This window comes from Syzygium oleosum, unplaced genomic scaffold (assembly GCF_021117445.2).
Source record: "Syzygium oleosum isolate NSW1041296 unplaced genomic scaffold, Sole_v2.1 Sole_v2.07, whole genome shotgun sequence".
NCBI lineage: Eukaryota > Viridiplantae > Streptophyta > Magnoliopsida > Myrtales > Myrtaceae > Syzygium > Syzygium oleosum.
The window spans coordinates 12,955,879-12,973,186 of record NW_026607491.1 but is presented as its reverse complement, the minus strand read 5'-3'; the positions used below and the strand labels follow the sequence as shown (position 1 = coordinate 12,973,186).

General features: G+C 39.9%; 2 protein-coding genes across 2 annotated transcripts; both read left to right on the top strand.

Annotated features, from left to right (window-relative positions):
* Positions 1 to 944: 944 nt before the first annotated feature.
* LOC115670669 (defective in cullin neddylation protein AAR3) lies at positions 945 to 7,478 on the top strand. Its single transcript, XM_030592001.2, has 9 exons — positions 945 to 1,239; positions 1,760 to 1,892; positions 2,307 to 2,358; positions 2,561 to 2,636; positions 2,775 to 2,857; positions 5,825 to 5,921; positions 6,466 to 6,511; positions 6,781 to 6,857; positions 6,942 to 7,478. The coding sequence occupies exons 1-9, from the start codon at positions 1,185 to 1,187 to the stop codon at positions 7,274 to 7,276; spliced, it is 954 nt and encodes a 317-aa protein (XP_030447861.1). The 5' UTR covers positions 945 to 1,184; the 3' UTR covers positions 7,277 to 7,478.
* Positions 7,479 to 13,063: 5,585 nt separating this feature from the next.
* LOC130138668 (uncharacterized) lies at positions 13,064 to 15,616 on the top strand. The gene has a single exon (XM_056313441.1). The coding sequence runs from the start codon at positions 13,115 to 13,117 to the stop codon at positions 15,320 to 15,322; it is 2,208 nt and encodes a 735-aa protein (XP_056169416.1). The 5' UTR covers positions 13,064 to 13,114; the 3' UTR covers positions 15,323 to 15,616.
* Positions 15,617 to 17,308: the final 1,692 nt, after the last annotated feature.

The window sequence follows — 17,308 nt, the reverse complement described above, 5'->3', positions numbered from 1 at the left end:
CCGGCCATCTGGGCGAGCTCGGCCGGCGAGCTCTGCCCAGATCAGGGCGAGCTCGAGCTCACCGGCCATGGCGAGCTGCCGGTGAGCTCCGCCCAGATCTGGGTGAGCTTGAGGAGGCCGATCTCGCCCGGATCGCGTAGTCGAGAGCCTTGGCGGGGCCGTCGCCGGAGGCGATGGTGTCGCGCGTGAGCTTGAGGAGGAAGGGCCCGAGATCCGGGTTGTCGAGGGCCGTATCGGGTGGGGCGGGGCTGGCGGCGGAGCCCGGGGACTCCGGTGGGGGCTTCCGTGGGGAGAACTTGGAGCGGGAAGGGGAAGGGGAGGGTGCCATGGCCGGCGAGCTCGAGCTCGCTGAGACCGGCGGGAGCTCGAGCTCGCCGGCCATCTAGGCGAGCTCGGCCGACGAGCTCCGCCCAGATCTGGGCGAGCTCCGCCCTCGCCAGCCCGCACAGCCATGGCGAGGGCCGGCATGAGCTCGAGCTCTCCCAGATCTGGGCGGAGCTCGCCCAGATCTGGGCAGAGCTCGCCGGCGCCCGAGATGGCCGGCGAGCTCGAGCTCGCCCAGATGGCCGGCGAGCTCGAGCCCTCGCCCTCCGCCGGCGAGGTCGCCCTCGCCCGCCCGGCCCGGTCGAGGGCGACCCTCGCCGCGTCGGGCAAGAGGGCCTCCGCCCGAGGCCGGCGACCTCCACCGGCCCGGCTATGGCCTACGGAGGAAGAGAAACAAAAAAAAAAAAAAAAAAAGATGAAATGTCTTTGGTTCTTGAAATTGAATCGTGTCTTCAGCCGTACGGCGAACCAGCGCCCTTACCTGAGATAAATTGAGTATTTCGGACCCCTATTTGAGACTGATTGGGCACTTCAGGTCCTTATTTGATACTATGTTCACTTTGAGTCCTCTTTTGAGAAAAGGACCCCACTTGGTCCTTAATTGGAATTTTCCCAAACATAAAACCTATTTTGCCGGATAGTCTGCGATCGAGTCCAACTTGAGTCGACTCGCCTTCTCCTGTCGTAGCGCTAAAAAAATCTCGAAAAAACAAAAAATTTTGAAAAGAAGGATAAGAAAGGATTCCCGAAGCAGCTTATTTTGCTTAGAGATCAAGCGTGATCGTGTGAATTCCTCTGCGTCTAGTCCAAACTTAGGGTTTCGATTCGCTCCCTCCCGATCGAAACCCTAGCTGAAGCCAATGGATCCCTCTTCCAATCACTTGGATATATTCGACATCTACAGCCGATTCTGCGGTAACTTGAGACGTGCCGATCGATCGTTCAATCGCTGTTTTGCTTTGGCGAATTCATCTGGGTCGTTTCTTGCGAGTCTTGAACCCGATCTTGTCGTTTCTTGTTGTTTCGTTGGTTTGCCAGAACTAGGAAGGGTGGTGCCTGACGTGTGTTTTCTTGATTTTGATTGATGGTGTCTCAATTGCCCGTTTGTTTGTCTATGGTTCTTGGTGCGCTTTCGCTTTTGAGTTCCCAATTTTTTTTTTCAATTTGATGAATTGGCTTGCTCAAAGATAAATTAGAGCGAAACGGGAATGCAAGGTGTTTGATGGAATATCTAGCTGAATTGAGCTTGGTCATTTAGTCGATTGAGGTCTTGTATCCGTGCAGTAGTTCCCTTTTCTCTGTCTTCTACTTTGTGGGTGAATTGTTCACTGCTGCATTATCTAAAACTGGCTTGTTGCATGCGATGGATACGGGATGGCATCTGCTCGTTTTGTCTCCTGTCCGCCAGTTGAACTGGCTTAAATTTTGCTTGCAGACATTAAATCTGGAATTGCTTGCGCACGCGCGGAAAAATGTATGGGACGAGATGACGAGTCAGAAACAACGAAACTTTCAAGGGAGGCATTGGCTCAGCTCTTAAAATTTGTTGAATCAAGATTGCCATCGAGGTATGCAACTCTACGGCTTAGGCATGCTACATGATGGAAGCTGCCAGCGGTAGATTTGTCAGTGTTGGACACAAGAGAGCATATTGCACATTATTTTAGTCTTATCCCAATCCACGTAAACCCATAATTTGATTTGCAGTATTAAATCAAACTGTTGAGAATTATTGTTCCTTTTGTGCACTCTTTTGCTTGTAATGTGTCATGGGGCTGTATGGTTAGTTGAAATATGTTAGCCAATTCTATTGAGGGATTTTATCTGTAAAGATGCATCTTAGACTATTAAGAGGAGCTTGCTACAAGGCCCATTAGTTTGAGTTTAGAGGTTTTAGTATGTTTTTAACCATCAGCTTCGGGCATTTTCTTAAATATGTTCACTATGGTTTTCCTCAAGAAGTTTGGTTGCTTTTGTGACAGGGATTCGATTTTTAATGAGCTCTTCAAGCTTATGTCGCGATTGAACTTGCTGGTGAGATTATGTCCGTGGATTCTTATATTTTTGCCATTTTGAAATGAATATATATTGATAGAAACACTTTTCTAGCTCAGCATAAGCAGTTGTTTCAACCGTGTAGTTCATTTCATGCTTGAACGGATAGCAGCATGACTGGCATTGCTAGTTTTATATGTGGTTGATGGATTTTCTTGTTACTTCTACTCTGTTCCTGCAGGCAGATTTTGCAGAGTTTGCATGCTTCTATGAATTTGTTTTCTTCATCTGCCGTGAAAATGGACAAAAGAACATCAGTAAGCTGCTTCTTTTCATCTATATAATTTTCTATTGACTCTCTTTTTGCCAAATTATTCTCCTGAAAGAACCTCTTGCTCTAGGTTTGGTAGCTTTCATTTTATTAATGCGATCCTTCTATCCTGCATGATTGGCAGCTGTAAGCAAGGCTATTACTGCCTGGAAACTTGTATTAGCTGGGAGGTTTCGATTGCTTTACCAGTGGTGCGAATTTGTTCAGGTACTGTTACTCCATTCTTTGCTCGGTGTTCTTTCAGTATGGTAAACTAAATATACTCATTGCCAACAACAGAACCATTCACTATGGCACCCTAATCACCTGCAGAAATAAATGGGGTTTTTGCATCGTCTATCATTTGGCTATGTACTGCAATAGATCATCCGTTCCGCTGACTTTACAACATGGCTAATTAGTCACCTAGCCTGTATGAGTGTGCTATTTGATGAGTTGAGGAGAAATAGTCTTCAAGTGTTTCGTTCACAGCTGTAAAATTATTTCACAATCAATATTTGTTTTATCCTCCTTTTCATGGGTCTTCTCTTGTTTGATTCTTTCTCTTAACTAGTCCTTGATTTTGTAGTTGCTGTGTGTTATGTCTATTAATGGTTTATTCAGCTTATGTTTGTACTTGAGAATTCTCTTGAACATATTCTGGTATATAAGTTTGTCTTTGCATATGGGGAGGCACATGTGTCCCTTTTTCTCTGTTCCAATTTTCTGTCGGTTGGATCAAATTATGTAATATATGTGGAGATTCTCGCTTTCTTAATTCTTTGTTTAAGGGTGACGCTATTTCTGCAGCCATCTGAGTTGCATACCCAAATATTTCGGTGAGTTTATAGATATGCCCTAGCATCAAAACAGTGGAGCACGTTTAAACTGATGACGTTGAAAGAACTTTCTCTCTCTCTTTCTCTCTGTCTCTGTCTCTGTCTCTGTCTCTGTCTCTCTCTCTCTCAACTTAGCGTCAAAACAGACTGCAAATGTGCCACTTGGTGTTATTCTTCTCGCCCATAACTTAGTCCTTCCGAACGCTATTTGTAGAGTAAGTCGAGTGTGCCCTTTAAACATTCAAGACACTTCAAAAAATCTGAAAACTGCTAAAGCAGCTGAATTAGAGCACATTAACCTCAAATGCTGAGCCATCCACAATATCAAGCACATCATTATCTGGATCGATTAATAAGATGATCGCAGTTATGGGTCTGTGTGAAAAGAATGGAAGGGTTTTTCATTTCTGGACTTGGAGAATATGCAGTGGTAGCATTTTGAACTTTTTTGATTTATCACGGAGCAATTTTGAGTATTCTTTATTTCCTGAAAATTGTTGTCAATTGGTTTCAATGCTTCATTTTCATGGTATGATTGCCATTCCTTGTATAAAACCTGCATATCGATCCCCTTTTTTGCGCTTTCTAGACCAACAATCAACATTAGATCATGTCTTAAAAGGATGTGGTTAAGTGGAGAGAAGAATTGGTCATTACTGTTGAAATCTGTCTTGGGAACAAATGGTTTTTTTGTAAATCTCATTGCGGAGTACGACTCTTTGTTTCAAGGGGAATTTGCTGTTGCATCTAACCCTTAATAGGGCCTTAGGAATTCTTTTCTTCCTCTTTATTCTGAGACCGAGAGAGAGAGAGAGAGAGAGAGAGCGCACTTGACGGTTAACTCATGTTGAGGTCATGTATCAAAAACTGTTCTTTTCACAACCATTGTGGTCTTGGATATAGTATTACCTTTAATATGTTTGAAGTTGCTTTTAATAAGATCTCTGTGCTTTGAATTCAAACTTGGAGTTTATTAGTGAGTGCCCTGGAGGCACTTGTTGAGTATTATAAAGTATGCCCGACAGATGATGCTAGGACACTTGAGTGCCGGCTTGGCCTCCGATCCGGTTCAAAACTGGTCAAAACTGGCCAAATCGGTGAGAAACAGACTAACCAATTTGATTTAGACTGGCTCATTAGACTGATTTTGCACTTTGTAAAAAATAAGAGTGGGGATGACACACGTACAGTTGAATCATGACTTCCTTTCCCTTTATTGCCTCTCAACCAACTGGGCTATGAATGTCCTTGTTAATACGAAGGCTGTAAAATTCTTTTAAACATACACTGTTTTCTAAAAACGCGGGAAGGACCTTTGGAGATTTGAATCACGCTCTTTGAAATGTGCTCAAATGAATTTGCCAACTCAGTGATGCACTTAAGCTAATCCTGCATTTTGTAAGGTAGAAAATTATATAATTTTGAACAGTATGTTAAATAATCAAACGGCATGGTTGGACCTGTTAAAACCACGTACTGGTCGGCCATCCGTTATGGCTTTCAGCACTGTTGTTAAAACACTGATGATAATTGGAAATGATCGTTATCTACCATCTGTTATGCTGTGCTGAGCGTATATTTTTTAAGGCAAATTTCATCTTCTATTTGCTTTTTTTTGGTCAAACATCTTCTATTTGCTTGGAGCAGTCATGTTTGGGGGTTTTTTTGGCTGTTAACAAAGTTCCATGATCGGATGATAATTATTCAAACTTAATGAAGATGAACACTATACTGAAGTTACTTACCAAAAAAAACACTATACTGAAGTTTACTTACCAAAAAAAAAAACACTATACTGAAGTATAAATAGCGTTACTGTCGCTTCATCTTTTTTAAGTGGCCTTTAGTAAAAGAGAGTTCATGTGCTTTGAATTAGAATTAAGTAATCTTGTGGAAAATGCTTCTTAAGCTTTTCTAGCTCTGTGATTGGTCCTAGGTTGTGTGAAAGTAGTATAGATGTCAGTAGTACTGATCCCTGTGTTTAATGAGAAGTGAGTACAGTTATTGGATGAATGTGGTTAAGTCATAGCGGTTTTCTTAAAAAACTTGTGGTGATTGGAAATGATAATCATGTACCCTTTTAGGGTGTTTGGTGTTAACTATGCAAGTTAAGTACTCTATTTGCATGGAGCTGTCATGTTTAAGCATCTCTAACTGTTTTTGAAGATGCTTCAGATGTTCATTTTCTTGAATACTTGTTTTGGATCAAGGAAAATTAGTTTCATTTCTTCCTACATTTATGGTCCTGTTTCTGACATTTTGTTTGCATAAATTCTCTTTGGTTTCCCTATTCTTCTACCTCCTTTAGTTTTTCTAGTGATTCTCTTCAAGCATATTGAAATATTGGTTCCTCCAGAAAAACCAGCGATATAACATCTCTGAAGATACTTGGCAGCAAGTTCTAGCATTTAGCCGCTGCGTACATGAAACTCTAGAAGGTTATGATCCCGCAGGTATTGAATCTTTATAGGTCCTCCGAACTTCTATTGCAGTGTTGAAATGGTCATTTCTGTGATGTATTGTTGTTAAGCTACTTTTGGTCCACCAGTCGTGCTGCTTTTCAATTACTTCAAAGATGTGGCAATAACAGTTGCTTTTGCAACTTGACTTTCTATAGAAACAAGCAGAGACATTGTCGGCCAGGGCTTTTATGTGATTTTTTTCCTTATGTCCTAGAAATCAAATTTGGCATTTTCTTAACTCTAATAGTCTTTCCTGAAGGACTTCATCTTTGTAAAATTTGTCCGAGTATGGCATGTACACTTTGAGTTACACCTTTTATTTGAGTCTCTCCTCTAGTTTTCTTTTCTGCTTACTTCATTTGGTGGACCCACTTATTTCTGCTGGTCGCTGTAGCCTGTTAGAATAAATTACTTGGGTTTAGGATTATCATGATGTTGCTGTGAAAGATAACTTCTTCGATTAAATACATTCTCTATCATTTTTAATGAAGCTTCATGCCGTTAATTATCTCCGTTTACTGTTGTTTCTTTCCAGGTGCTTGGCCTGTCTTGATAGATGATTTTGTTGAGCATATGTACAGGTTCGTTAAATCTTCACCAATCTTCATAACCTTTTCGACAGAGGCTTGAATTGTTCAGGTCTTTCACTAATCAAAGTCTTTACTTTTCTGAAGCCTCCCTGACTACTACTTTCATAAAATCTAATGAGACTGTTTTGTTAAAACTTGTTGCTGTTTATGAAAAGTCATTTAGCAATAATTGTTTTTAGGGTAATTGGTGACTTTAGCTGCATATGCAGTTGTAGGGTGACAGTTCGAGCATGTGCTGATGCATATTTCCTTTTGGGCAGGGTATCGGGATCCGGCAACAATACTAACTTCCATTGTACCTGTGACGATTCAGAATCTCGTGATGACCCTCTCCCCAGTAAGCCAACTGCACGATTACTTAACTTTTCGTTTCCGTTGCTTCAGGGTAGCAATCATTTCCTGTAACTGGTGTTTTTTGCAGGATTGAAGAGCTATCATGGTTTGAAGAGGAAGTTTAATGACGACTTCACAAGGGTTAGTGAGGGACTCTCAGAAACATGCATTGAGGACTCGACTCATGATCATTGGTCCGTGATTTCCAAGAGAAGGCATAAGGTGAATTTGTCTTCACCCTTCGAGGATAGCCCTCCGACTGATACTCCAGATGACTTCATGGAAAATGTCAGACACAGTAGTCCGCTTGGCACCAAGTCTCCATGTGCAGTCGAAGGTTGCTTATCAAAGGGCTTCGCCGGGCTCTTCTCCGGGCGCTCCTATTTGCCATATAACCGGGAAAGAAGAGTTTCCTACACATGAGAGCTGTTATTTTAGCTATAAAGCGGGTTTTGGTAGATGACATAGTTTCGATATACCGATTTGCTATGCTTGGGATGACCATTCTTGCGCTCTCATGCCAATTACTGCGTTCCCCTCTTTGAAGTACTTGCGCTTGTTACAATTAAAGAAGTGATTGATTCATGGTTGTTGATATGATTTTGTCAAATACCAATATTGAGTATATGTTCTTTCTTTTTCTTGGCGTATACTGGGTTCCAAATCCAGCAAACGTCCCTGAACCCACCCCCACCCTTACCAAGGTACATGCTCTTCATTTCATCATACGTCGTGCTCAATATTGTCAATGTGTTTCTTCAGAACAGTTGCAAGTGGGCGTTGTCATGGATGGATTCAGCTTCTTTCTTCTTCAATTTCCGTTCCTTTTCTCTTTGGATGAAGCACAGAACTGATATTTCTTCATGGGCACGGTCGACCCACCCACTGACTAATCTAAACTAAACTTTTGTCTGTATTGTGTCGAGCCACGTCTCGTGCGATAATAAGATTTCATCCTACTATGTTCCATTTGTTTCGTTTAAAAAGACAAAAATTGCAAAAGATTGTTCCATATATCAGATTCTTGCCAGTTTCAAGAGATATGTGAGCTCCAATTTCATAAAATTTGGAGCCGGAAGAACTTGATTTAAAAATTTGTGCAAGTTCAAGTATAGACATTAAAAGTTCAAGGACTTGACTGTAAAAGAAGTACAAATTGAGAGACCAAAAGTGGAATTTGTCTGTTACATAATTTGCTATCCTAATTACATAAATTTGACTATTTTACATCATATTAGTAAATCGACATCTCCTATTATCGAAACCTTACATATTGCATCCTAAGATTTCAAAAACTTACATCATGTTCAGATACACTGTACATTTTATTTTTTGCTTAACTCATATCTTGTACAAGATGCAGCTTGACTTTTTCTTGACGTGAAACACCGGAAACTCACATATAAATGTTGATAGGTTGATTGATTTATAATTTTTTTTTCATATAATCTGGATGTTACTTAAATTTTGGTTGGCAAAAATGGTATTTTTATATTTGCTTAGTAGCAAACAAACAGACCATAACTTTATTTTTGGATAGGTTACAAAAACTTTGCCACATTACATCCTAAAACTATCGACAAACCTACTATTTGCATCTACAACTACATTCTTACGACCTGTTTGTTTGACCTTGATCAGGGGAATCATAAGTGTCTTGGGTTTTGAGCGTCTTCATGCTCTTTCTCAATTTCCAACATTTTAGAAATAAAATATACATTTCTGATATGAAAAATCATATGATTCACTATTTTACTGTTCGTATATTTTATAAGGTTTTAAATGATAAGATATTAAAGAAACTCAAATTATAAGCTCTACAAAAAATAAAGGAAAAGCAAAAAAAAAAATCTTTATAAACAGTCCCTAACATCTTAAGGAGTCATAACGTAATTTTTAACCTTTTCAATCATATCAATTTTAAATATTTATTAAATAATTTCACATAATTTCTAATGGGACTTCAAGGAAAATACTGATGCTGTTGTGAAAGATAAGGTGTAGGAATTAAATAAAATGAAATATGTTCCTAAAGATTATTTTAGAAAAATAATAACTTGCAAAAAAAAACGAAAAAATTGTTATCATAAAATTGTCAATGTTAAAAATTACGGTATACAAGGATGGTTACTCACTGAGGGTCCTTACATTTACGAACTGTATAGGAATGTTACTATCGTTGAGGTAAGTTACTAAGAAAAGGGAACAAAATTCACTATAAGTTCAGGTTATTTACGAGATTTCTTGACTAATAGTTTTTCATTTACAAAGTCATAAAAGAAAATTACAGTTATCATGGAAAATTACTACGTATTGATATTGTCACTCACGACAATTTTTGGTATTTTACTATACTGTTTTTTTTTTGGTAAGGGTATTTTACTATACTGTTGATTCAACCGAAAAAAGAAAAAACCATATTGTTGATTTATTGCTTCGGGTCAACATATTCAAGTTACACTCTCGATAACCAAATTATCATCCATAAAAGTAAATTACTTTGTTATAATGGCAAACGAATGACTAGATAAATTACAAATTTATAATATTAGATTACTACATATAGGTACGAGACTAGTCGCGTTTTTAATTTCTAGGGGACCGCAGAAGCGCCCTTCCATTCTCGATCACACTTTAATTTGTAATTATTGTTTTACTTTGGTCTCAAATTTGTAAAGATTTAATATACTGTTTCGTCGGAAATGTCCTCACGACGAAATATAATTCACCGAAAGTCGTTCTTCGGCTCTTAATGAAAGGAGACTGAGTTCTAGATCTAATTCCGGACAGGAGCAATCCAGGCGTGAATAAGGAACTTGATTTATATAGAACATCTAGACGAATCCATCCAATTGCTGGTGGCGTCCGAAGTTACAAAGACCTGAGCAACTATAACTAAGGAAACTGAAAGCACGGAATTGGAGAGTAAAGACTATAACTATGGAAGCTGAAAGTGCGAAACTTGGAAATAAAGATAAAAGACAACATTTGTTTTGTTCATGTATGCTGGGGTCCTTTTCTGTTGATCATTGGACGCTATTTATAGTGCAAACTTGGTAACCGTTCTTGGTGTTTTATCCAGCCTCTACCGTTGATTTTATCTTTACCGTTCATGTAATGACACATGTTCATCAACTATTATCGATCTTATCTTCTGTATGAAATGATAACCGCTTTCGAGCCCATTTAGTTTCTGAAAATGACAACCGTCATCAAGCCCATTAGTCCTCTAAGGCAACAACCGTCATCGAACTTTTCTCCGCTTAACACATGTCATGGTAACTGTTATCGAGCTTTCTCCGTTTAACACCTGTCTCTTGGGATGATAACCGTCATCGAACCTTTCTTCCGCTTGACATCTGTCTCTTGGGATGATAATCGTCATCGAACATTTCCTCCGTTTGACACTTGTTTTTCGGGATGATAACCGTCATTGAACCTTTCCTCCGTTTGACACTTGTCTTTCGGGATGATAAACGTCATTGAACCTTTCCTCCGTTTGACACATGTCTTTCGAGATGATAACCGTCATCGAACCTTTCCTCCATTTGACACCTGTCTTTCGGGATGATGTTATCATCATCGAACCTTTCCTCCGTTTGACACCTGTCTTTCGGGATGATAACCGTCATCGAACTCTTCCTCCGTTTGACACCTGTCTTTCGGAATGATAACCGTCATCGAACTCTTATTTTTTGTTGTGTCATACGTATTACGTACTTATTAAAGGCAGCACGTCCAACCATTACACCATAAGCTCCTTCCAACAAAGCCACATTCACCTGTATACACAAATATCCATGAAAAATTAGCGAGTCATGAATGTCATTTCAAATGATGGTGCTAGATCAGATGATTACACAAGCTCAAAACAAAATAACAGTTTCCCCAGCCTAAGTATCACCAAATGAAGATCTCAATCTATCCCTGAGCTACTCAAGGTCAGCTTAATTAGTTCGATTTCGATCAAGTTTGAACTGCCAGATAATTAAGTTGAGTCAGCTTGAGTTCAATTTTGAACTCAAGTAGCTCCTGAGCCTAATCTCGTAAATAAACTTTTATTTTGTTTTCGTTGCAAGACATTTAAACATAACATATTATCAATTATATTGTAGTTATAAAACTTGAGTTTGAGCTCAAGCTCGTGTTTGGGCTTAACTGAGCCGGGACTCATATTACGTAAGATAATTGATCAAGTCTCTCTTATTCAATTGGAGTTGAATTAAATAAATTGTCCGTGTCAACTCAACTCAGCTCCACTATGCCTAGCTACAGAAATAATAAAAACACGATTCCAAATCAAACTTATCATTGAGAATGTGAAGTACTTAAAACGATTTCCACATTCATAACAGATTGCTTAAAAGTTGCATTCTATACTCAAGCTCCACTTCTCACTTTGACATGCTTGCAGTCAAGCAGAATCTATCCTGGATAAACAAGAAAGTAAATCGCTTTGCCTCCTCCTATTGATCAAGGACATGGATCACCATGATATATAGTGGGCCAATCATTCATGTCCGCTTGCAGGCTCAATAATTCAATCTAAAATTAGCTTGACTAAAGTATGATTTTACCTCATCGATAGAGTTTATGCCTCCATATATTATAAACTTCAAGTACGGAAAGTCATGCAATAGAAAAAGTATTCATATCTGCATATGAGAAACTGAAATGATAAGATGAACATGTACTGTTTCCAGGTACGTACTTGAGAGGAGGAATCTGAAGATTGTCAGCAGGGCTGATGCCATTGAGTAGTGCCTTCCGAGAATGTATATTGAAATGTCTCGTTGGGGAGAGAGAAGAAACCTTGTAAATGAAATCACATGGAGAGGAATCAAGCACCATAAAGCTAGACATAAAGGCATCAGGACAGCTCACTTAAAGGTTATGATTTTACTGAAAACTATAGTGCAAAGAACTTTGGGGATGTAATGTGGCCAAATGAGCAAAATCAGACTTTACCAAACTTATACAGTAGTTAATCATCTTTGCTGAAATGCCCTTGAAGACCAGTGAACCGAGTCCAAAAGGAGGCAAACAATTGTAGTCGAGAAACTGTAAATAATTAAATATTTGTGCAATTAATATTTCCTTTGGTCCGTAAAAGCATCCCTTTTGCAATTGTTCACACTCGTATTGGATAAAGCCATAGCCCCAGCCTAGCAAAGCAAGAGCTTCGTAGTGGCGCTCCCTCTACCTTAACAGTTAACTCTAATCTTATAAGGGAGGCTCGATGCAAAGCAGTTGTAAATTTTTAATCGAAATTAAACATCGAATTTCCTCTAAGTGACCTATACAATGCCCATAGCTGAAACATCAGCTATAAATGGCCTAGACTAATGGATCTTAAATTTTTCCAATGGTGTTCTTCGATGCCTCCAATTCCAGGCTTGGTGTCATGCGTGAACAGTGTTCATTGTGATTTTTTCAAATTTCTCTTTGTTGTTGATCAGGTTTAGTGCAGAAGGTTAGGGACTAGATTTGCATTGCATCGAATTTGTGCTTTGTTTTGGTGTTCTGGTTGCTCGCAGTCTGAAGTTCTGAACTAGTGTCCGATTTGCTTTGATGTGATTAATTTGCACATTTGACGCTAAAGAATGAAGCTACTACATTAAAGTTGGATGATGTTCTGAACTGTATTAACTCTGTCCATCGTGTAATGCTTTAAGATAATAAGTTGTCACTGTCTGAAGAGTAGTTGTGAGGCCTCTTGTTTGTTGTAAGCCTTGGCTTTTGTTCTTTTTCATTGTAAGACAATGAAAAAGAGAGAAATGTGAATGAGGCTAAAGCTACAATTGGAAACAAACAGTGTTAAAGCTCGAAAGCAAAAAGCACCAGATGACAAAAGAACTCTCTCTCTCTCTCTCTCTCTCTCTCTCTCTCTCTCTCTCTCTCTCTGGGCTTCAAACTGGTTCATCATCTCCTGAGGGACGCTGGACAGTGACAGGTGGGATGACCATGCTTGAATGGGAAGAGTGGTTAAAGAGAATGAAGAAAGGCTGAAGTGAGATAAGGGATAGAATATACATCAGGAACAACAGTAAAAAGCGCTCTGCTTTCATTATTTTAATATAATTTGCTTTCCACCAGCTTCTCGCTGAATCCAGTTCTGCTCCTGATGAACTCAGCTAGAGTCCTGTTGCTTCTAGCTCCTTTATAGCTACGCATTGCTTGACACTCGGTTGCCCAAAGCAGGATGTCCGTTCCTATCTGATCTTATATAATTTTCAAGGTATTATCGACTCTTTGCAATCAATGGTCACCTTTTCTGTTATCATGTTCTCCAGTTTGCATATCTATTGTTGTTGCCTTACTGTGATACTCATGCTGTCTAAAAGATTTCCTTCCAGGATCAGGGGAGAGAGTGAGGATAAAATGGGCAATATGAAAATTCTTGCAGAAGCCAAGAAGTTATGGATGAAACTCAATCTCCGGGGGGCGATCCTTACGAGCTTTTCTCTGCAAGTCTTTCTCATATTTTTTGCACCCATTCGAAAGAGGTGTTCAAAAAGGTGGATCGTGACGCTCACCTGGTCAGCTTATTTGGTTGCTGACTTGGTCGCTGACTATGCCCTTGGACTCATTTCCAAAGCCCAAATCAGTGGTTGTGCTTCAGACTACGACACTGATGCAAATGGTGACCTTTCGGCATTTTGGGCTCCATTTCTTCTGCTGCACCTTGGAGGACCAGACACAATCACCGCTTTCGCGCTCGAGGATAATGAGCTGTGGCGTAGGCACTTGCTTAATCTCTTATTCCAGCTTGGCGCTGCAGGATATGTATTTTATCAAACGCTCCCCAGTAACAAGTTGATTGTCCCAACCATCCTCATGTTTATTGGTGGAACCACAAAATACATAGAGAGAATACGTGCACTGTATATTGCAAGCTTCAGTAAACTCCGTGACTTCTTGCTCACGTCTTTGGATGCTAGGCTGAATATCCGTGCCTCGATAGAGATGATGCCGGGGCCCGATATTGAATCCCCAGATGTCGGAGAAGAAGATAAAACCAAATTGAACGACAGAGAAGTGATAAAAGCCGCATGTTTTTACTCCATAAACTTCATAGGCCTCCTTGTGGATCTCCCCTTCAGCTTCCATGAACGTAACCAAAGCAGGGAATTTTTCAGGTGGAGAAGTGCAAAGGATGCTTTTCGGGTCATTGAGGCTGAGCTCAACTACTTTTATGATGTTCTTTATACCAAAGCTCTCGTGGTGCATTATCCAATAGGATTCCTTTCACGAGCTATCTCAATTGGCTCTGTGGTTACTGCTTTTGCACTTTTCTACGTCCTGCACAAGCATGGTTTTCACGAATATGATATACGGATTACATACACCTTGCTCCTCGGAGCTGTTGGCCTGGAATTTGTAGCTCTTATTATGCTGATCTGCTCTGACTGGACAATTGCACTTTTAGGGATATGTGAGGAACATCGTAAATGTTTGTCTATAGGAAGCACCTTCAGTGAGTTCCTCCTCAAATTCAAATCTGAAGGTTCGTCGTTTGCATTGCATATTCTCCACGCTAGATGGTCTAAAGTTATCTTCCAGTACAATTTGATAGATTCTCAGCTGAGAAGGTGGCCAAAATGGATTGAGCAACTACTCCGTCTCATCTGTCTGGATGAATTTCTTAAGGACTTGAGGTCTGGGCGAGTAGAACCATACAGTGACAAATTAGGTGAACTGATTTTTAATGAGCTGAAACGGAAGTCATCCAATGCAAATGATTTGGAAAGCATAAGGGAGATGTGTGCTGCTCGAGGTCAATGGGCTCTGGAGCATTCTAAAACACGGCAAATATGTGAAGACTTGATTCCATTCATCCGCGATGTCGATTATGATGAGAGCCTTTTACTGTGGCACGTTGCCACTGAGCTCTGTTACAATACTGACACTGATGAAAGTACCGACCCCGACACTGATGGAACTAGGAATGATCGTGTAAACAGTAAGGTCTTGTCGGATTATATGCTTCATCTTATGATCAAACAACCTGGTATGATGTCTGCAGTGGCTGGGTTTGGCAAAATAAGGTTCCGATGCACTTGTGCTGAGACGTACAAGTTATTCAGTGATAATAGTGAAGATATCTTTGATAAGAGCGAAGCGAACACGAGGACGGAAAATGCCTGCAAAATTCTTCTCTCTGTTAATCCAGAAGCGAAGCCAGCTGATGTGAAAGGAGACGGAATCGAATCTGCGCTTTTCAACGCGTGCATTCTCGCAAAAGAGCTGAGGAAATATGGGGAGACCAAATGGGTGATCGTGAGTGAAGTATGGGTGGAATTGCTGGCGTATGCCGCCATCCATTGCCGGCCGGACATGCATGCTCAACAGCTTAGTGAAGGAGGAGAACTTGTCACCGTGGTTTGGTTATTGATGGTACATCTTGGCTTGAGTGAACAGTTCCAAAGAGTCGAGGACCCTAGAGCAAAACTGATCGTTCAAAGATAATTGGTGCAAGTTGATGAATCGGCAGAAGATGAGGCTCCTACGTGCAAATTCCATTGCAAATCTCACTTTGTTTACACCTTTTGTTTCGTCTCTTCTTGTGTCGAGTGTTGCTCCTTTGCTCGGACTGCACATTGTTAAAAGTGTCTTTCCTTGAAATCTTCTCTTGCTGTTCGATTTCTATAATATCCAGCGATTCTGTGCATTTCTTTGAACCAAATGAGGGAAGCTCGGACAGATGACGTCCGATTGCTTTGGTTTAAAATTCGTGTTGCAAGTTTAACGTTGTACTGTTGATAAAACTTAACATTTAGTCAAAAATTAGAGAATATCGGTCACCTCCTCCAATACATATTCTTTATATAAATGATCATATCAATGTATATGCTGAAACGTCCGTGGTTGTATATCAGTGTTATGGTTAAAAATGGGGAAAACGTAAACCACAGCTAAGCTAAACCAATTGTTTTATTCTTTTTATTCCCCAGCCAAAACCAAACTGATGAACCTTGGTTTGATTTCGTCCAGACTATGTTTTTCTTGAACACCCCAAGGAAACATGTTTCTTCTCGAATAATTAAGCCAAATTTACTGTAAGAGCATGGTGTGGCGAAAAACACGCGATCGAACAATAAAGTAAACAAGAAAAATGAAATAAATCGGACATTCGATTTACGTTGTTCAGTCAATGTGACTTACTCCAAAGAAAGAGCAATATAGCATTCCTCCATAAATCAAGCGATATGATGGAAATTATAACCACGCTTGAGTCAATTCAAACACTTTCAGTATTTCTTAATCCCTAATTTTACCCAATAATTCGCACAGTGTTTAACCGTTACAATTACTCGCAAAATAATCACTCTTCATCGCACAAAGTAGTACACAAAATCTTACCCCTTCAACGCCCTTGAATTCCTTTAGGGTGCAGTCCACGAGTAAGCTGTACCTTTGGTGCCCAACTATTGGGCACACAAGACACACCGCTATGTACCAGTGGCATGAAGACCAAAACCCAAGATTGAATATAAATATATATACAACTAAATTAGGAAACCTTGTGTTCAACCTCTAAATCGAACGAGGAAAGTGATTTTTTTTTTTTTTTGCTAGGAAAATTAGTCCTCGACTCTTTTAGAATGTCACATCCGAGAATTGAACATTTGGCCGCATTTTTTGCAATGTTAGACCAGGTTTTATTCATGGGCTCAAATTTAAGACATATTCTGATAATATTCATCTTGGTTTAATGTTTGAGTCAAGTCACAATCGCTTTGCTGGAGCCTAAAAATTGCTACTCTCCCACGGCTCCTCATGGGCTCTATTGCCATAGAGATCTTCCAAGTCCAAGCTGCACTTGAATTTTGCCATAACCGTGCACCTTATCAAGATACCGACTCTACCTACAACATTAACCGCTAAACAAGAAATCGTGCACACAACCACCATTGTATCAATAACCGTCAAAAGATCAAACTCAGACCTTATCAAACTCTGCAACTACAGTCTCCATTGGCGCTACAGGTGGAGCCATGCTATAAGTATTGTTTGTGTCAATTACCATGCAAGTACCCCCTACCCTAGGATTTCTAGTTGCAACTCTATCTTGAGTTGAAAAACCGTCTAAATTTGTGTAAACACCGCCACAACCACTCGTACCCAAAAATATTGGAGACTCATCTATTGTAACTTTTTTACTCACAACAGGTGAATTTAATTATGAGCACCACAATCGATAGCCCTGCTCAACTTGTACACAGTTTAGAAATATACACTTTCTAACTTTCTTATCAAGCTTATCATAACTCACTCGAACACACAGGCAAGAATAGAATAATTAACAACTTTCTTTAGGAGTTCAATACCCAATCGCAATCAATAGGAATCTAGCTCGCTGTACTAATTGCATCTGCAAGGAATTTTCTACAATACCAGCATTAAAGAGGATTTTATGGAGCATCTTCTCCATGCATATTTATTTAATAGCGC

Excerpts from the sequence above, each read along its gene's own strand:
- LOC115670669 (XM_030592001.2), top strand. The coding sequence starts at position 1,185 with ATGGATCCCTCTTCCAATCACTTGGATATATTCGACATCTACAGCCGA. Across the intron at positions 2,858-5,824 it reads AGTGGTGCGAATTTGTTCAG|AAAAACCAGCGATATAACAT; the intron begins GTACTGTTACTC and ends TGGTTCCTCCAG. Across the intron at positions 5,922-6,465 it reads AGAAGGTTATGATCCCGCAG|GTGCTTGGCCTGTCTTGATA; the intron begins GTATTGAATCTT and ends GTTTCTTTCCAG.
- LOC130138668 (XM_056313441.1), top strand. The coding sequence starts at position 13,115 with ATGGTCACCTTTTCTGTTATCATGTTCTCCAGTTTGCATATCTATTGT.